This window comes from Cherax quadricarinatus, chromosome 21 (genome assembly GCF_038502225.1).
Source record: "Cherax quadricarinatus isolate ZL_2023a chromosome 21, ASM3850222v1, whole genome shotgun sequence".
Classification (NCBI taxonomy): Eukaryota; Metazoa; Arthropoda; class Malacostraca; order Decapoda; family Parastacidae; genus Cherax; species Cherax quadricarinatus.
This window is the reverse complement of record NC_091312.1, coordinates 18070254-18091570: the sequence shown is the minus strand read 5'-3', so window position 1 is coordinate 18091570 and position 21317 is coordinate 18070254. Positions and strand designations below refer to the sequence as shown.

Below are 21317 nucleotides of genomic sequence, written 5' to 3'. Positions count from 1 at the left end.
TCTTACAACATGAAATAGTCAGTGTTATATCAACATGTCACATGTGACAATTTAAAGTCAATCAGTACTTGTGGAAATTATATGGGTACGTGTTTGGGGGCGATGGGTTAATTTTAGTTTAGTATGTTTATTATGCACCCCGTACCCATCCTGTGGGCGGTAGTCAAAAGATTAGAGAGGTACATAATTGGTCCAGGGACTGGACTCCAAAGTTTTGATAGTTGAACTAGTTACAAATGTAATGAACTAGATCTGGTCAAAATCGTGACCAGATCTAGCTCCAGGTAGAGCTGGTAGCACTCATGACTAATTACAAAGCTAATGAACTAGATTTGGTACAATAATGAGAATTGACAAAGGTAATGAGCTCCAGGTAGAGCTGGTCACAATCGTGAACACATGATTACAATCATGAACAATTTTCAGAGTAATGATCAGTTAACAAACATTGTAGGTAATTCATCCATTGCCAACAGACGTTGCTAGTGCCTGTCCCTCCTCGGCAGGACAGCCAGACAGCCATTGCAAACAGCAGCAAGTTGCCCTGGGATCTGTTGTTTGCAGGAGAGGCCAGCGACTCCGCTAGCAGCCCAAGGGAGAGCCGCCCTGGGGACGTGTCACGTCCTGGTGGACGCCAAGTTGATTGAAGATCCCAGTACCTCTGTAAAGGTGAAGGCGCGGCAGCTGACACCTATGTCTGCTGGGAGGGACTGTTGATTGTTGCCACCTGGAGCCCTCCGGGTGCCCAGACACCCCCCGTGTGCACGGATGTTGAAGCTTGAGGAACTGAATGCACACTGCCTGTGGCACACCTGACAGCTGCCTTGCGGTCGACCACCACGGCGCTGTCCCTGCAGTGCCATCGCTGACGTGGGAGTTGGGTGAGTGAGGCTGGGGGAGTTGAATGGTTGAGGTGCGAGTGGAGAGAGGATGTTTACCACGCACCCCACACCCATCCCGTGGTTAGTTTTAGTTTTTTTTTAGTTTAATGTTTATTATGCACCCCATACCCATCCTGTGGGCGGTAGTCAAAAGATTACAGAGGTACATAATTGGTCCAGGGACTGGACTCCAAAGTTTTGATAGCTGAGCAAGTTACAGAGGTAATGAATTCACAATTTACAAAGGTAATGAACTCACAAATTACAAAGGTAATGAACTCCGGGTAGGTCTAGTCACAATCATGACAAGTTACAAAGGTATTTACAGATTACAGAGGTACGTAATGGATCCAGGGACTGGGCCCCAAAGTTTGGATGGCTGAACTAGGTACAAGGTAATGAACTCACAAGTTACAAAGGTAATGAATACTGTAAGAATGGTTACTTACGTTTATACATGGCTACAATCATGAACAAATTATAGTGTAATGAGCAATTCACACTTCCACACCCGGTCACAACTGTAGTGAGTTATTGGTGCAAATATTGATTGTTGAGTCACACACACACACACACACACACACACACACACACACACACACACACACACACACACACACACACACACACACACACACACACACACACACACACACACACACACACACACACACACACACACACACACACACACACACACACACACACACACACACACACACACACACACACACACACACACACACATACACAATCTCATCCACACACACGCACACACACTCATACCGGTGAAGAGCAACCGGTGAAGAGGTGGGGCCAGGAGCTAAGACTCGACCCCTGCAACCACAAATAGGTGAGTGCAAATATGTGAGTACACACACACACCCACTCATACACACACACACACTCATACACAAAAGATTACAGAGGGTCATTGTTTACTACACATGGGGCAAGGCCCGGGGAGGGGGGTGAGGGGCACTTCCCTACACACTGATTGTGCACTGTTGTTCACACCGTCCTGCCAACAACAAACACAATAGGCATTCGCTTCCCATGAACATCATGAAAGACATGGGCATGTGACTCCTCCAAAACCAACAATGTTCGCTTCATCCCCATCCACACACTGTCCCCTCCACCCCGGCAGCGTGAGGTGAAGCACTGCCTGGTCCCAACCTGGGTACTCTCACCACACCCAACTCTCACAAACTGCACAACACTTCCACGATTTACGCTGAAACGATGCACTGGGATGTCCTCTCACTGCTCTGGAATCTTCTCAAGGCATTAACACGGAGTCCTGCTCAGTCGTACCCTGGTCAGCCTCTTGGATCAGGAGCTATCCTTGAAAATCCCGCAGCTAGCCCACTACACGTCCTGCTGTGTCGGCCATGTTTGGTGCAATGGGGTGATAGAATATTTTGTCTGCAATTAAGTTCCATGGTATGATAGATTAAGTTTTGTTCGCATATACTTTCTACAAGTGCCACACCGTAAATAAGCTTCCCTCTTAGGTCAGATAATATTCAAGTATAGAACAGTTACGTCATAAGTCAGCGTACATCACAGTACAAAAACATCGTATTTAACTTGCATCCTACTTGAGAAGGGTCAACAGCAATATAATCACGTTATAATGAGTATGCAATTTTACCCATAGGTTCTTTATAGATAAAATTTATTATTAAGTATTCAAAAATGTTGGTGCCTGCAGTCTTTACTACCATCAAATATTCACTACGTAGTTGCAGGAAAAGCAGATCGAAATATCTAGTTATGTTCTCTCAAGGTCTCGCTATCAGTGAGCGTTGTGCAGGCGATGCGAGAGGGAGGCTCTCTTCCTGGCAATATACCTACATTACTTCTATCCTTGTAAGTTAAAAACGGCTTTTTTTTTATAATGAATATGAGTACGAAATTGATCGCATTAAATGAGCTGCCCTTTGTACAGCAAGGCGCCAGTCAATATTAATACTTAAGATGTAACCAAGCAACTGTGATTTTATTGACATTACTCTAGTTTCGTAGAAATAAATTACAGTAAAATTCTTAATGAATTATGTCATTTATAAAAACGCAGTATGGAAGCTAATCTTGGAAACATTTTGTTGATTAAATCTCGACACTATGATTTTGTTCCCTTAAGTGGCAGTGGTGGTACTTCGATTTTGGTGAAGTGTTGCTGATATATTGAATTGGAGCTTCCCCCGCCTTCTTTAGATAAAAACCTGATTACTTCCATATTTAAACTCTTGTTAATATGTTGGTATTATTCTTATTATATGAAACATCGGAGATGTATAGGTGATGACGGGTGATGTAAGTATACTTGTGGAAAGACAATGAGAGTAGGAGAGATACTGTTTCTCTAATTTGGAAAACTCTGTCTTGGTAGGAGATGGCTAGAGTGTTATAAGTGATATATACTATATGCATTTTTATTGTAGAGGAATGTCAATGCTATGGCAGATGATAAACAAAGACCTGATAAGATAATAACGACGTGATGTCTAATTCAAGTTTATTTAAAGCCTATGTGTCTTCAGTGGATCCTAATTTACCTCCCTGGACCCTCACTAGTGTTTACTTGTGATGGGATGCTTTTTCCCACACTTATCTCATAAAGGGGTAATTACTTGTTTATAACATTGCTATTTCTTCCCATATGCTGATCTCCCGCTGTTCCTGCAGATACACAAGCACACCCCATTGCCCATCCCTCAACTTTCTTCATCTCAGGAGCTCACCTGTGAGATCCTTACACTTACAAGCGATATCGCCGAAATTTGAACTGGGAGTCGTTAGAACTTTTGGGTAGGTTTTCCTCAAACCATTTATGTCCCTTCTCACCAAGTATTATTATTATCATATCCATGAGGAAGCATTAAGAAGGCAAGGGTCATACAACATCTGGGTTATGGAAAGTAATTTTGATCAGGGGAAAGGAAAGGTAGCTCCAGCTCCTTAGAAGGGTCGCCCAGCAGTAAAATTAGGTGACTGGTATTGGTCTCAGCCAGAGAAAACAACTATTCTATAAATGCTACATAAATACCTGTAAGTTAAGGAGTAAGACATGTGCATCACTAGGAGCTTTTATTAATGAAGCGTTTTGCTTTTGCTGCAGGCTTCATCTGATGACCAATGAAACATTTCACAAATAAAGACTCCTAGTATTTCATGTACAACTCACTCTTCAAAAATTGCTATGCAAATGTGTTAGAAGCTCCAGGCTTGCTAGAAATCATATGAATCCTGTACGGGGCAAGCCCATAAATTTATTGGCCTCACAGCATGTTTGCACATGTCTTGCTACTCCCACTGCATCTCTGCCTTCCCGTTTTCTTGTTCTGACTAATCACAGGCCTTCTGTGAGTCGCTCCAGCTAAGTGTACCATGCAGTTAAAAAACTGCAAGGAAAAAGGCCAACATATTTATTATAATAACAATAAGAAATGAGTAGTAGAATACAGGTAAATTGCAGCTTCTGTGGAAAATTCACTTTACCTGGATGTAACTCATAAGATACATACCAGTAAATGGTAACAAAGATAATTATTCTTTATCAAGGTTACAGAGACAAGTAGGGATTTTAGGACACTTAGGTCTCAAAAAATGTCCTCCTTCGATACCTACGATAATCTATCTCTCCACAAGTCACTCAGGACCTATATTAATTTCAAATGAAATATACACCACCAGGAATTCTGGTAAAAACATTAATATAAATATGTGGACTGTATATTAAATTTAAAATGTGAATACATATACATTGAAGGAGAATTTATAATAATAAGACTCACCAATTAGTCTGGAGATTACGGTGTGTCATACACAAAACCCCCTGCCTAAAATATGAAGAAAATGCTGGCCAGAATTTCAACATAAATAAACAACTTAGCTGGGGTTCCAAAGCTGTCTTGTCCATCTGCTTAATGCTCACGTTATGCAGGACGGCAAATTCAACAATTTCGGCTCCTATTTGAGAGGTTTTAAGCCCTAGAGTGACGAAAATTCTTCCGATTTTCACTAACATTTGTCTCGGTCAATTCAAAACAATGGCGACTCCTCCCCAGCGACGCTCACCCATCGCTGGTTCTTTATTTATTTACAAATTAATTTTTATTACCTACAATACATTCCATCAATTTATATACAAAATACACTGTATTTTTGGAAAATATACAGTATTTTCTACAATGCGGTCAGGCAGATTTTGTTGCTAAATGACTTAAATTACTCCTTCCTTTAGGAGACGATTCCAGCCAGTTCTGGCTTGAGTGGCTGTTCTCCTAGTAGGTCTTACTACAATTTCATCTTCCTGCATCACTTGGTCAGCGTTACCTTCAATATCACTCGTGTCACTTTCCCTTAGATTTTCATTTACATTTGATTGAATACCATTTAGTTCCAAGGGAATCAATTTATTAATTGTGCATAAACTTTCCTGGCCATGGCACAACACTTTGACATTCTGGACAACACCTTGTGCATCTGGGTACAATGTCAATACTTTGCCCAGAGGCCACAGTGTTCGATGTTGTTCAGTATCAATTAACACAATGTCACCTGGTTGAATGTTCTGTCGATTTACTGCCTGTCACACCATAAAAATGTTCACATAGTGTAAGAAGATATTCCTTATGCCACACATTAGACCAATGATCAATTACTTTGTTTAAAATTTTAAATTTATCACACAACACTGCTGCATCATTGTAATCTTCATCACTTTCTCCAGGATTTATCCAGACAGGGGTAGCTTCCAATTTCTTTCCACATATTAGGTGTTAATACATCTGCATCAAGTGTATCACTCGTGTACGAGAGAGGCCTATTATTTATCCGATTCTCCGCCTCCACAAACACTGGACGGAATTCTTCCAAATTAATTCCAGGTATACCCTCGTTGGGTTAACAAAGATTGAACATTGTTACTCTTATTTAATTTTATCAAGTGTTGAGCACCTGCTACAAAGTTAGTGGCATTATCTGAAATAATCAATCTTGGACAGGATCTTCTAGCTGCAAATTTTCGAAACAGACGTATAAACTGTTCTGCAGACAAGTCCTGAGCCATTTCTAAATGAACTGCCCTAGTAGCAGTACAAGTGAACAAGCATACATGCACTTTCAGTGGAACACCATCTGAAGTACCTGTTAAAATAATTGGACCACTATAGTCTACACCTGTTACATCAAATGGTTTCACTAATTGTACACGCTCCTTTGGCAATGGTGGAGGACCTGGGTACATATAGAATCTGGCATCCACACGATGACATATTACACAAAAATTTAATCACCCATTTTACACTTTGCTGTCCATGTGGAATCCAGAAAGTTTCCCTATTACAGTTTAAGGTATCTTGTACCCCACCATGCATTACATTTTTATGGGCATTTAAAACAATTAAATTTGTTAGATGATGAGTTTTGGGCAGCAAGATAGGGTGTTTAGCATAATCGCCCAATTCAGCATTTTGTAACCTACCTATGCACCTAATTACATTGTTCTCTAAATACAGCCCCAATTTCTCTATTAAGGAACCTTTCACAATTTTTCTTTCCATCATCAATTTAATCTCATTTCCATAGATTTCTTCTTGTACCCTCTGTATCCAATATTCAAGAGATGTAAAAACTTATATGAGATACTCATCTTGTTTAGAAATTTAAACACCAACTTAGTTACATTGATTAGTTTGGGTAAAGAAGAATACCTATTTATATCAATGGCTAAGGAAGGACAAACTATTGGAGCGGTGGTCACAGTAATTTCAACAGGAACAATATACGCCTTTTGTACAGGCCAATTAGCTTTATTTACCAACCAGCTCGGTCCTTTAAACCTTGATACAGCATTTACGAATTTAGCATAAGGTAAACCTCGAGGCAAGAAATCAGCTGGATTCTCCTCACCAAGTATATGATAAAATGTTAACATATGCTGACCCAAATTATTATGCTTCTCTTGCATCTGATTAATTTCAGTGACTCTGTTTTGTACATACACAATTTTACTGTTTCCATTATGAATCCATTGTAAGGATACCTCATTATCAGACCAAATCACAGTGTCACTAACATTTATCTTCTGCAACTTATTTATGTAATTAGCTAATTTGACACCTACATAAATACCTGTTAATTCCAACTGAGGCAAGGTACGTGATTTAATAACAAGAGAAATAACACTATTACATTGAAGGTAAGTAACTGCTCCATACACCAATTTTGAAGCATCACAAAAAATGTGGAGCATATTTTTTCCATCTGGATTGGCCACCTAGCGTGGGAACTCCAACATTGGATTTTTTTCATAATCACCAATTAATTCATCCCACCTGTTAATGAATTCCTCAGGTAGAGGTTCATCCCAAACACATTTAAGCTTCCAAGTTCTTGTATTAATAATTTTCCTCTTATAGTAAGGGGTGACACTAAGCCGCCTAGTGGATCAAAACATTTGGAAACTTCAGCAAGCAAAACTCTCTTAGTTAATTTATTGGGCCTACTGTAATTATAAGGTTTTAACATTAACAAATCTCTCTCAGTATCCCAAATTAATCCCAGTACATTACTACCTTTTGGTACTTCATCTCCAGGGTAATCTTTACTTATTTTGTCATTTAATTTGGACGAATTACTATTCCATTCCCTCAGAGGTGCATTTGCATTTTGCATTATTTTATTAGCCTCTCCAAAAATCATTAACAGTTCCTCTTCAGTTGACGTCGCACCCAGGAAATTGTCCACATAAAATTGTTTGCTCATTACTTTACTCAATGGACTTCCCGTACGTTTAAGGTGTGCATTTATCGTTGCTTGAAGTAGGAACGGATTGGATGTAGCACCAAATAATATGCTCCTAAAGCGAAAGGTTTTCAGAGGGCTATATGGGTCAATAGGATTCTCAGGCCATAAGAAGAGGGTACAATCCCGGTCAGCCTCTTGTAAACCCACTCTTAGTAAAGCTTTACTTATGTCAGCCGTAAAGGCATAATTCTTCACCCTGAAAGTTAATAAGATATCTCCTATTTTTTCCATCAACAACGGACCTGTCATCAAACAGTCATTTAAACTAGGTACATTTTTGTTACTCCTGACACTACAATTAAACACAATCCTCAGAGGAGTGGTCTTAGAATCCTTCTTCACTCCGTGATGTGGCAAATAGTGACCATAAATTTTGGCTTGCTCACGAGGTACATCATCTATAAATTTATTAATTAATTGTTCAGTAATTATATTATTACAGGCAGTCAACAATTCTGGTGTCTTAGTTAGAGGAGCTGAGCCTTTAATTGTTCATATGCCATTCTGTAATTAGTGGGCAATTCTGGATGGTTCAACCTCCACGGAAGTCGTACCCAGTATTGTGCAGATTCAAATTTTACATCTCTGTTCCTGAGTAAAAGAATCGTCTGGATTTTCTTCATTTACATTTATTCCAATGCTGTCTAATTCCCACAATTTATGCACTGGCTCAACACCATCCTCTATGGAAGAATTATATTGGGGCACGATTTCATGAGTAAGACACACATTTATAGTATTTATAGTTTCCTCTAGTCATGCATTATTATTACGAGGAATCCTACCATACATTACATGGCCTCCTGCAGTCTTCAAAAGGGTGACACCACATTTCTTTACCATACCCTTTACAAAGGAGGCATAATAGTCACTACCTATCAAAATATTTATTGGGCCTACAGAATCATCACTTACACCAGAAGGTGCTAAATTTACATTATGTGAAACTCTTTCTGTAGCTTTACTAAGCCCTATTGTAGATATTTTCTCTGAGAGTCTATGTACAATTACTGCATCAACACGTTTTTTCTCATTGCCCAAACTGACAGTTACATAAACAGTGCCATACAATTGAGCTCTTTTATCTGAGAGAAAACCAGATAATTTTAGAGTTGTAGGATCTCCCATTTGTACTTTCATCCCAATAAGACATTTACGTTTAATGAAAGTACGTTGTGATCCCTGGTCTAATAATGCAGTTACATTTTTTGATTTATGCCTTTTATCATCAAATTTTACCTGTAACACAGGTAAGGTTACTTCAGCAAAGCCATCATTATTAACATTGGCAGTAATTTTTACATTAGCTACTGTTGTGTCAGGATTGTCAACATTATCATTATTGTCAACATTATCATATAGACCCTTACACATGACTATATGGTGTCTTCCTTTGTGACATTGATAACAGTTGTTTAATTTGGCATGACAATCCTTTACATTGTGATTACCTAATCACCTGATACATCTGTCAAGTTCCTCCAATCTTTCAACTTTATCATTCCATGAATTGTATGCAATGCAATTCTTAGAAAAGTGAGTTCCCTTGCAAAAAAGACAATCTCTCCTTTCTTTGACTGGTTTCTTATTAACTGGGCTACTCTTAGGAGGGTACTTATTCTTCTTACCTTGTGGAGAATCATTATTTCTGATTCCTGCTACTTGATATGTACCTATGCAACTCTTTTTGGAAAAGAATTTTGATTATTAACATTGAGATAATTATTCCCTTTGGGAAACTTGACAGATACCTCAGAGTTATTATGTGTTGCATCTTTAAAATGAGTTGGTTGGCTGGTCTGCAACTGAACAATTAATTCTTGTAGACCTAGTCTTATTTCCTCCAGACCAAAATAACCTTTGTGATACTTGTTCGAGAGTCATTCAATTGTTTTACAGCTTAATTTACTCTGCACAATTGCACTCAGTAACCAGTCTGATTCCTTCAGGTTATATTTATTACTTAAAGTTTTGAGAGTGCTCTCCAGTTTAACTCTAAACTGCTGTAAACCTTTGTAAGTGTGATCGGGAGTTTTTAAATTAACAATGATAGTCACTAGATCCATTCTACTTTGTTCTATATTACCATAAGTGACCTTCAACAAGTCAGCTGCTTCTTTATAAGAATCATCTACATTGGGAAAGGCTTATATGAGCATGTGAGCATCTCCTCTTATCTGTCCTTTGAGGTAAAATAATTTAGTACCACATGCTAGGTCACTCTTATCATGCACAGCTGCTTTAAAAATTGACCAAAACTCTTCCCAATTTTCTCTAAGATTAAATTCACGTAAACATAATTCTGGGAGTTTTGGCAAAGACATCTTATTTATTGGAATAGATTGATTAACTGCCTGGTTTACATCGTTTAATTTATTCAAAGCCTGACTTTTACTAGAAAGAATCTTTTCTTCTAATTCATAATGCTGGTTAATCATAAGATCTATTTCTGTCTCATCTGTACAATTTACTAACAAATCTCCTTCATATTTTTTATAATATAATTTGTATGAATCATATCTTTTCCGTAAAGCATCTAAATACAATTTTAAATCATCAGTATTCACAGTTTCTTGATTCATTAATTCCAAACATTTATTGTATGCCTTTATTGTATGACCCTTTCTAGCCTGCAATGATGAATTTTTTGCTCTAAATTCCATGTGTTTGTCATCTACATTAATTTCCTCATTTTCACCCATGATGCAATGTATTAAATTTAACTTAATTAATAACACTGATTATGTACTTAACTATGCACTTTATAAAGGTAAATGTTGCAACTTACCTTGAATAAATTCTAGCTACTTGAGCTTAGCAATTACATGTAAGGAAATTATAATATAAATTTTAAATACATTAATATGAATTCTAGCTACACTTGAGCTTAGCAAAATTATTATTGTAGTAATTATAATCCACTACACATTAAGTAAATTTGATGACCTAACATCCACCTCCTTCTGTCATTTCACATATAATTATTAAGTAATTAATTCACTAATTAATGACTTCACTAATTACATCCAGTTTGATCAAGGACCAATGGGCAACTATTGTGGAAAATTAAATTTACCTGGATGTAACTCATAAGATACATACCAGTAAATGGTAACAAAGATAATTATTCTTTATTAAGGTTATAGAGACAAGTAGGAATTTTAGGACACCTAGGTCGCAAAAAATGTCCTCCTTAGATACCTACGATAATCTATCTCTCCACAAGTCACTCTGGACCTATATTAATTTCAAATGAAATATACATCACCAGGAATTCTGCTAAAAACATTAATATAAATATGTGGACTGTATATTAAATTTAAAATGTGAATACATATACAATGAAGGAGAATTTATAATAATAAGACTCACCAATTAGTCTGGAGATTACGGTGCGTCATACACAAAACCCCCTGCCTAAAATATGAAGAAAGTACTGGCCAGAATTTCAACATACATAGACAACTTAGCTGGGGTTCCAAAGCTGCCCTGTCCATCTGCTTAATGCTCACGTTATGCAGGACTGCAAATCCAACAATTTTGGCTTCCATTTGAGAGGTTTTAAGCCCAATATAACTCCTAGAGCGACGAAAATTCTTCCGATTTTCACTCACTAACGTTTGTCTCGGTCAATTCAAAACAATGGCGACTCCTCCCCAGCGACGCTCACCCGTCGCTGGTTCTTTATTTATTTACAAATTAATTTTTATTACCTACAATATATTCCATCAATTTACATACAAAATACACTGTATTTTTGGAAAATATACAGTATTTTCTACAGTTTCAGTTACCCTCATGCAGTTGAGTATCTTTAAGCCTAATTAATGAACTAACTCCTGATCGACTACTCTTTATTTGTAAAACAAATTATTTTTCTCAGTTATGTAATGATTTTGCACACAGATCATGTCGAGTGTGGCCAGGTCTATAGTGGGGATGAGGGACCTGTGGCACCCATTGGTACTGTCCCGATCTCTCACGACCTCAGCTGCAACTCATCAAGTAACAGCAGCAGGAGCGGCGGCAGCAGCAGCAGAGAAGCGGAACCTAGAGCCTAGACCAGTATCTGAAGTGCCAGGGCCCAGAGTGCTGCCATTCCTGGGCAGTTTGCACTCTATGATCTTTAACAGGTGTACGTTATAGAACAGCTGATGGCTGAATTAGATGATTCCATAAGAGGGCAACAGGAACAGTAGTAGAAGGGTTGACATCACAACAGGAAAAGCAGTGGATAGATTGAATGATTGAGTAATTTTAATCATAAACAAACACTGCACAATTTCTTCCCAAGACTCTTGAAAGGTCTTCATGACAGTTAGAATCTTTTTGAGCTTCCACCCCAAAACATCATTGCATATTAACGCCTTACCCCTGTTTAAATTGCATTGCAGTTCATCTTTACCGATATTATTGAGGAAAATAATAATAGTGCCTGTCAGTATCTTTATTGATATTATTGAATTAAAAATTAACGATTATCAGACGAATATAATAATAATAATAATAATAATAATAATAATAATAATAATAATAATAATAATATCGACTTTTCACCTGACAGCCTTCAATAGCTCCAATATTCATCTCTACTTCAAAAAACTGATTGAGGATTATGGCCCCATCGTTAAGTTTGTCGCCCCGTTCACACCGCCCATGGTATTCGTAGCTAACCCTTACGACGCTGAGACCCTCGTACGAGCCACCATGGACAACCCAATCAGGAATAGCTTCGAGTCATTCAAGAAGATTAGAAAGGACGCTGTAGACAACTATTTTGAAAACAAAACTGGGATATTGACAGAGTACGTTTACAACTGTCAAGTGTTTCTGATCGCTTACACTTTTCTCTGTCACTTTTTCTCCTTTCTCGCTCTCTCTTTCGAAATATTTGAGTTTTATAATTATGCCCTTAAGGTTCTGGGATAATCGCAACAACAGTTGATGTCATTTTAAGGTGTTAATTCATTATAATACTCCAGAAATGGCGAGGAATGGTGGAGAGTACGTAGCCAAGTTCAGACAAGCATGATGCGAGTCAAGGAGGTGGTGGCCTACCTGCCTGTCATGGACCAGATTTCTTTGGAGTTCATGGATAGGTGAGGCATGTCCTGGAGAGGTGAGGGATGTTCTTAACGTGTTAGAAAACTAGATCATTTAGAGATGATGTGGATATGTTAGGAAGGTACAGGATGTGTTATTGAGATATCGGAAACATGATGTAGATCCTGTGTATGTTATAAGGGTCCTGGATGTAACAGGGTCATGGATATATTCCAGAGGAAATCTTGAATGTACTGTATTAATAAAGACTTTTGCTATATAGATTTGTTAGGAAATTCATGGACATATTAAATAGATTTTTATAAGTAAGCCTGGACATGGATAAGGAAGTGATAAGAAATTCATGGACATATTAGAAAGTTTTTTATAAGTAAACGTGGTCATGGACAAGGAAGTGATAAATCAACAGAAAATTAGTGAATTTGTCAATTATTTTTCAAGAAATGCTTTTCAGAGGTTGAGTACAGAGGAGAGGAAAACCTCTTTGATGCTGGTGAAAAGCTCTTGATCAAAGAAATTGGAGCTATCCTCCCCTTCCTCGGATCAAACTCGAATAATCCCCTACTATCCTTATGGATTTAACATTTCCCCATGAGTATATTAATGATTATTTCAAAGTAGATCTGGAGATGGTCTGAAGTTTGGGTTGACACTTTTGCCTTTTGTCCTCCAGAATCGCATCACTGCAGTCACAGTTCGGGGAGATGCCAAGTGACTTCCAGAATGAGATGTACAAGTGGGCTCTTGAATGTATGTAACTCTCAGAAGCAATAATCACAAAATAATTGTTTAATTCCGAGTTTTGAATAAGACTGCTATCTAATAGATGATTATATAACATGAAAATTATGTATATATATTGGCTTTGGAAAAAGTGAATATTTCCTTCGAAAAAACATTACTTTAAGTTTAATGCTGAACGGTCCTATCGAGATTAGAGTTTTGTGATACGATAGCAAAAAAAGCAACAAAACATCTTCCTTTAAATTCTTGTAAAAAATTATATTTCCTGTTTCCGTAAAAAAGAATGACACGTGTTTTCTGTTTATGTGTACAGCTGTCGGCAGTGTGGCCCTGAATCGTCGGCTGGGATGTTTGGATCCAAACATCGCACCGGACTCAGAACCCATGAGGATGATAAGCCACGCCAATGAATTCTTTACTGCTTTGAATGACGCAGAATTCAGTGCTCACCTATGGGAAGTGTTTCCAACCCCAACCTTCAGGAAACTCAAGAAAACTCACCAGGAGTTCCTTGTGTAAGTGATCTTTCACTGAATCTGAATCTTGTTGGTACTCTGAAATTTTTGGCTTCAGAAAGTTCCATCACCAGGGACAGCAAATTAAATGATTTATATATAAAAAGCCCATATTAAGAAACATTTAATAGCTTCCTAAACATGTTTCTTAATTTTATTTTTATAAGCAATATTACATTTTAATATCTAGTAATTCAAGATATGTACATCAGTGAGCAAGCTTTTATTGTGACAACTTTTCTTTTTATGTATAGTTTTATCAAGCTAATAACTTAATGATTCTTTACATAGAACGAAATGTTATCACACTGAAACCTTGCTTTCCTCTGTGACGTTTCTCATATATTTGTGGCCAGCATGCCCTTGTATCCGGAAATACAACAGTTGAAACATGTACTTCTTAATTTTAATGTATTGCCCCCCCAAACCAACACGTTTATTGTGCCACTTTTTCCTTTCCTTCCCCCACCTCCAAAAACAAGGAATTTGATGTCGGTGAGGAGCTCACAATCCAAGGAATTAGACTTGTAGTTCCCTCGCCTGAATCGAGCCTGATTGCCTCCAATTCTCCAGGTGATGTTTGATCCCTTTCGGAGTCAGCGCTGCCCTAAGAATGTATTAATGCTCATAATGATGTGGACACCATATTCATCTTGTAGGCGGAAGCGCCAGAGAATTTGTTAAAAGAACTATAAAGTGAGCTCCAAAGAGGCTAACAAAGTTGATAAATTGTCCCCCTCCACCCCGAAAAAAAAATAAAGCTCTCTGAAAGAAATTAAATATAATCATAGTCAACCTGTCTCACGTTTCAAGAAATAATTGTTATATACACACACACAATCTTATATACATATATATATATATATATATATATATATATATATATATATATATATATATATATATATATATATATATATATATATATATATATATATATATATATATGTCGTGCCGAATAGGCAGAACTTGCGATCTTGGCTTAAATAGCAACGCTCATCTTGCCATATAGGGCAAGCGAAAATTTGTGTATGCAATAATTTCGCCAAAATCATTCTGAATCTAATGAAAAAAATATATTTCACTGTGTTTGTTTAGTATTAAATTATTGTAAACAAATCTAAAATATATTTAGTTGGGTTAGGCTAAAATAAATTGCTCTTGTTATAATAAGGTTAGGAAAGTTTTCTAAGATTCTTTTGGTGCAAAATTATAAATTTTTACATTAACATTAATGAAAAAAATATATCTTTAAACGTATAATAGAAAATTTCAGAAAGGAATTAATTTTAAATGAGTTCTTGCAAATTGACCAGTTTTACATATTCGGCACGACATATATATATATATATATATATATATATATATATATATATATATATATATATATATATATATATATATATATATATATATATATATATATATATATATATATATATATATATATATATATATATATATATATATATATATATATATATATATATATATATATATATATATATATATATATATATTATATTATATTATATTTTTATTATCACACTGGCCGATTCCCACCAAGGCAGGGTGGCCCGAAAAAGAAAAACTTTCACCATCATTCACTCCATCACTGTCTTGCCAGAAGGGTGCTTTACACTACAGTTTTTAAACTGCAACATTAACACCCCTCCTTCAGAGTGCAGGCACTGTACTTCCCATCTCCAGGACTCAAGTCCGGCCTGCCGGTTTCCCTGAACCCCTTCATAAATGTTGCTTTGCTCACACTCCAACAGCACGTCAAGTATTAAAAACCATTTGTCTCCATTCACTCCTATCAAACACGCTCACGCATGCCTGCTGGAAGTCCAAGCCCCTCGCACACAAAACCTCCTTTACCCCCTCCCTCCAACCTTTCCTAGGCCGACCCCTACCCCGCCTTCCTTCCACTACAGACTGATACACTCTTGAAGTTATTCCGTTTCGCTCCATTCTCTCTACATGTCCGAACCACCTCAACAACCCTTCCTCAGCCCTCTGGACAACAGTTTTGGTAATCCCGCACCTCCTCCTAACTTCCAAACTACGAATTCTCTGCATTATATTCACACCACACATTGCTCTCAGACATGACATCTCCACTGCCTCCAGCCTTCTCCTCGCTGCAACATTCATCACCCATGCTTCACACCCATATAAGAGCGTTGGTAAAACTATACTCTCATACATTCCCCTTTTTGCCTCCAAGGACAAAGTTCTTTGTCTCCACAGACTCCTAAGTGCACCACTCACCCTTTTCCCCTCATCAATTCTATGATTCACCTTATCTTTCATAGACCCATCCGCTGACACGTCCACTCCCAAATATCTGAATACATTCACCTCCTCCATACTCTCTCCCTCCAATCTGATATCCAATCTTTCATCACCTAATCTTTTGTTATCCTCATAACCTTACTCTTTCCTGTATTCACTTTTAATTTTCTTGTTTTGCACACCCTACCAAATTCATCCACCAATCTCTGCAGCTTCTCTTCAGAATCTCCCAAGAGCACAGTGTCATCAATCAGCAAAGAGCAACTGTGACAACTCCCACTTTATGTGTGATTCTTTATCTTTTAACTCTACGCCTCTTGCCAAGACCCTCGCATTTACTTCTCTTACAACCCCATCTATAAATATATTAAACAACCACGGTGACATCACACATCCTTGTCTAAGGCCTACTTTTACTGGGAAATAATTTCCCTCTTTCCTACATACTCTAACTTGAGCCTCACTATCCTCGTAAAAACTCTTCACTGCTTTCAGTAACCTACCTCCTACACCATACACCTGCAACATCTGCCACATTGCCCCCCTATCCACCCTGTCATACGCCTTTTCCAAATCCATAAATGCCACAAAGACCTGTATATATATATATATATATATATATATATATATATATATATATATATATATATATATATATATATATATATATATATATATATATATATATATATATATATATATATATATATATATATATATATATATATATATATATATATTTGTATATATATATATATATATATATATATATATATATATATATATATATATATATATATATATATATATATATATATGTGTGTGTGTGTGTGTGTGTGTATATATATATATATATATATATATATATATATATATATATATATATATATAATTTTCTAAGTACTATCTTACCTTATGATTGAGGAACTAAATCTGTAAGAATAGTATAAAAATTATATTATACTTTTCAAAGATATTTTAGTATCCGTTTCTAGCTTTTCCAGAAATTACAATATTCATCATGCAAGTGAAGCACAACTACTGATGTGGAAAATTAAATTTACCTGGATGTAACTCATACGATACATACCAGTAAATGGTAACGAAGATAATTATTCTTTATCAAGGTTACATAAACAAGTAGGAATTTTAGGACACCTTGGTCGCAAAAAATGTCCTCCTTCGATACCTATGATAATCTCTCTCTCCACAAGTCACTCTGGACCTATATTAATTTCAAATGAAATATACATCACCAGGAATTCTGCTAAAAACATTAATATAAATATGTGGACTGTATATTAAATTTAAAATGTGAATACATGTACATTGAAGGAGAATTTATAATAATAAGACTCACCAAAAAGTCTGGAGATTATGGTGTGTCATACTCAAAACCCCCCTGCCTAAATTTATAAAGAAAATACTGGCCAGAATTTCAACACAAAATAGGCATGACTTAGCTGTTGTTTTGAAGCTGTCCTGTCCATTTGCTTAATGCTCACGTTATGTAGGACTGCAAATCCAACAATTTCGGCTTCTATTTGAGAGGTTTTAAGATCAATATAACCCCTAGAGCGACGAAAATTTATGTACATTTCACTAACGTGCCTTTACCACATTCAAAACAATGGCGTCCCTTCCCTGCTTGTCAACGCAGGCGTAGAGCTTCCCTGTCGGTTCACTTCATTAAAATGCACTTTATACCAATAGTAACGTATTAATCAGGTATATTTACATTATACAGCATAATTTTGGGAAAATATTTTCCACACTGCAGCTGGGCAGAGGTCGTTGCCAAATGACTCAAATTACTCCTTCCTTTACGAGACAATTCCAGCTAGTTCTGGCTTGAATGGCTGTTCTCCTAGTAGGTTTACTACAATTTCATCTTCCTGCATCACTTGGTTAGCATTACCTTAAATATCACTCATGTCACTTTCCCTTAGATTTTCATTTACGTTTCATTGAATACCATTTAGTTCCAAGGGAATCAATTTATTAATTGTGTGTAAACTTTCCTGGCTACGACACAACACTTTAGCATTCCGGACAACACCTTGTGCATCTGGGTACAATGTCAATACTTTGCCCAGAGGCCACAATGTTCGATGTTGTTCAGTATCAATTAACACAATGTCACCTGGTTGAATCTTCTGTCGATTTACTGCCTCTGTCGCACCATAAAAGTGTTCACGTTACCTGGAGTTTACCTGGAGAGAGTTCCGGGGGTCAACGCCCCCGCGGCCCGGTCTGTGACCAGGCCTTCTGGTGGATCAGCGCCTGATCAACCAGGCTGTTGCTGCTGGCTGCACGCAAACCAACGTACGAGCCACAGCCCGGCTGATCAGGAACTGACTTTAGGTGCTTGTCCAGTGCCAGCTTGAAGACTGCCAGGGGTCTGTTGGTAATCCCCCTTATGTGTGCTGGGAGGCAGTTGAACAGTCTTGGGCCCCTGACACTTATTGTATGGTCTCTTAACGTGCTAGTGACACCCCTGCTTTTCATTGGGGGGATGGTGCATCGTCTGCCAAGTCTTTTGCTTTCGTAGTGAGTGATTTTCGTGTGCAAGTTCGGTACTAGTCCCTCTAGGATTTTCCAGGTGTATATAATCATGTATCTCTCCCTCCTGCGTTCCAGGGAATACAGGTTTAGGAACCTCAAGCGCTCCCAGTAATTGAGGTGTTTTATCTCCGTTATGCGCGCCGTGAAAGTTCTCTGTACATTTTCTAGGTCGGCAATTTCACCTGCCTTGAAAGGTGCTGTTAGAGTGCAGCAATATTCCAGCCTAGATAGAACAAGTGACCTGAAGAGCGTCATCATGGGCTTGGCCTCCCTAGTTTTGAAGGTTCTCATTATCCATCCTGTCATTTTTCTAGCAGATGCGATTGATACAATGTTATGGTCCTTGAAGGTGAGATCCTCCGACTTAATCACTCCCAGGTCTTTGACGTTGGTGTTTCGCTCTATTTTGTGGCCAGAATTTGTTTTGTACTCTGATGAAGATTTAATTTCCTCATGTTTACCATATCTGAGTAAATGAAATTTCTCATCGTTGAACTTCATATTGTTTTCTGCAGCCCACTGAAAGATTTGGTTGATGTCCGCCTGGAGCCTTGCAGTGTCTGCAATGGAAGTGTCTGCAATGACAGATGACAGGAAGTGTCTGCAATGGTAGTGTAAGAAGATATTCCTTACGCCCCACATTAGACCAATAATCAATTACTTTATTTAAAATTTTAAATTTATCACACAACACTGCTGCATCATTGTAATCTTCATCACTTTCTTCAGGATTATTTCTATAGACAGAGGCAGCTTCCAATTTCCTTCCACATATTAGGTGAGAAGGTGTTAATACATCTGCATCAGGTGTATCACTCATGTACGAGAGAGGCCTATTATTTATACGATTCTCCGCCTCCACTAACACTGCACGGAATTCTTCCAAATTAACTCTCTTCCGGTGTAGTACTTTACGGAGACACCTCTTCACTGTGCCTATCAGTCTTTCGTACAGCCCCTCCCCCTCCCAAGGGGCTCTAGGAGTAATAAATTTCCAGGTACACCCTCGCTGGGTTAACAGAGATTGAACATCGTTACTCTTATTTAATTCCATCAAGTGCTGAGCACCTGCTACAAAATTAGTGGCATTATCTGAAATCATCAATCTCGGACAGGGTCTTCTAGCTGCAAATTTTCGAAACAGCTATATAAGCTGTTCTGCAGACAAGTCCTGAGCCACTTCTAAATGAACTGCCCTAGTAGCAGTACAAGTAAACAAGCATACATACACTTTCAGTGGAACACCATCTGAAATACATGTTAAAATGATTGAGCCACTATAGTCTACACCTGTTACAACAAATGGTTTCACTAATTGTACACGCTCCTTTGGCAGTGGTGGAGGACCTGGGTACATATAGGATCAGGCATCCACACGGCAACATATTACACAAGATTTAATCACCCTTTTTACACTTTGCCGTCCTTGTGGAATCCAGAAAGTTTCCCTAATACAATTTAAGGTATCTTGTACCCCACCATGCATTACATTTTTATGGGCATTTATAACAATTAAATTTGTTAGATGATGAGTTTTGGGCAGCAAGATAGGGTGTTTAGCATAATCACCCAATTCAGCATTTTGTAACCTACCTCTGCACCTAATTACATTGTTCTCTAAATACAGCCCCAATTTCTCTATTCTGGAATCTTTCACAAATTTTCTCTCCATCATCAATTTAATCTCATTTCCATAGATTTCTTCTTGTACCCTCTGTATCCAATATTCAAGAGGATGTAAAAACTTATATGAGATATTCATCTTGTTTAGAAATTTAAACACCAGCTTAGTTACATTGATTAGTTTGAGTAAAGAAGAATACCTATTTATATCAATGGCTAAGGAAGTACAAACTATTGGACCAGTGGCCACAGTAATTTTAACAGGAGCAATATACGTCTTTTGTACAGGCCAATTAGCTTTATTTACCAACCAGCTCGGTTCTTTAAACCATGATACAGCATTTATGAATTTAGCATAAGGTAAACCTCGAGACAAGAAATCAGCTTGATTCTCCTCACCAAGTATATGGTTAAATGTTAACATATGCTGACCCAAACTATTATGCTTCTCTTGCATCTGATTAATTTCAGTGACTCTGTTTTGTATGTACACAATCTTTCTGTTTCCATTATGAATCCATTGTAAGGATACCTCATTATCATACAAAATTACAGTGTCGCTAATATTTATCTCCTGCAACTTATTTCTTATATAATTAGCTAATTTGACACCTACATAAGTGGCTGTTAATTCCAACTGAGGTAAGGTACGTGATTTAATTGGAGACACTTTAGCCTTAGACATAACAAGAGAAATAACACTATTACATTGAATGTAAGCAACTGCTCCATATGCCAATTTTGAAGCATCACAAAAAATGTGGAGTATATTTCTCCCATTTGGATTGGCCACCTGGCGTGGGAGCTC

General features: G+C 37.5%; 1 protein-coding gene across 1 annotated transcript in view; it reads left to right on the top strand.

Moving 5' to 3' along the window:
* Positions 1 to 2636: 2636 nt before the first annotated feature.
* LOC128705324 (probable cytochrome P450 49a1) overlaps positions 2637 to 21317 on the top strand; it is a 35331-nt gene continuing 16650 nt past the window's right edge. The window contains exons 1-6 of the mRNA XM_070087275.1: positions 2637 to 2756; positions 11607 to 11835; positions 12265 to 12505; positions 12683 to 12799; positions 13438 to 13514; positions 13822 to 14023. Coding sequence (XP_069943376.1) covers positions 2661 to 2756; positions 11607 to 11835; positions 12265 to 12505; positions 12683 to 12799; positions 13438 to 13514; positions 13822 to 14023 — 962 coding nt within the window. The 5' untranslated portion in view covers positions 2637 to 2660. The remainder of the gene's footprint in view (positions 2757 to 11606; positions 11836 to 12264; positions 12506 to 12682; positions 12800 to 13437; positions 13515 to 13821; positions 14024 to 21317) is intronic.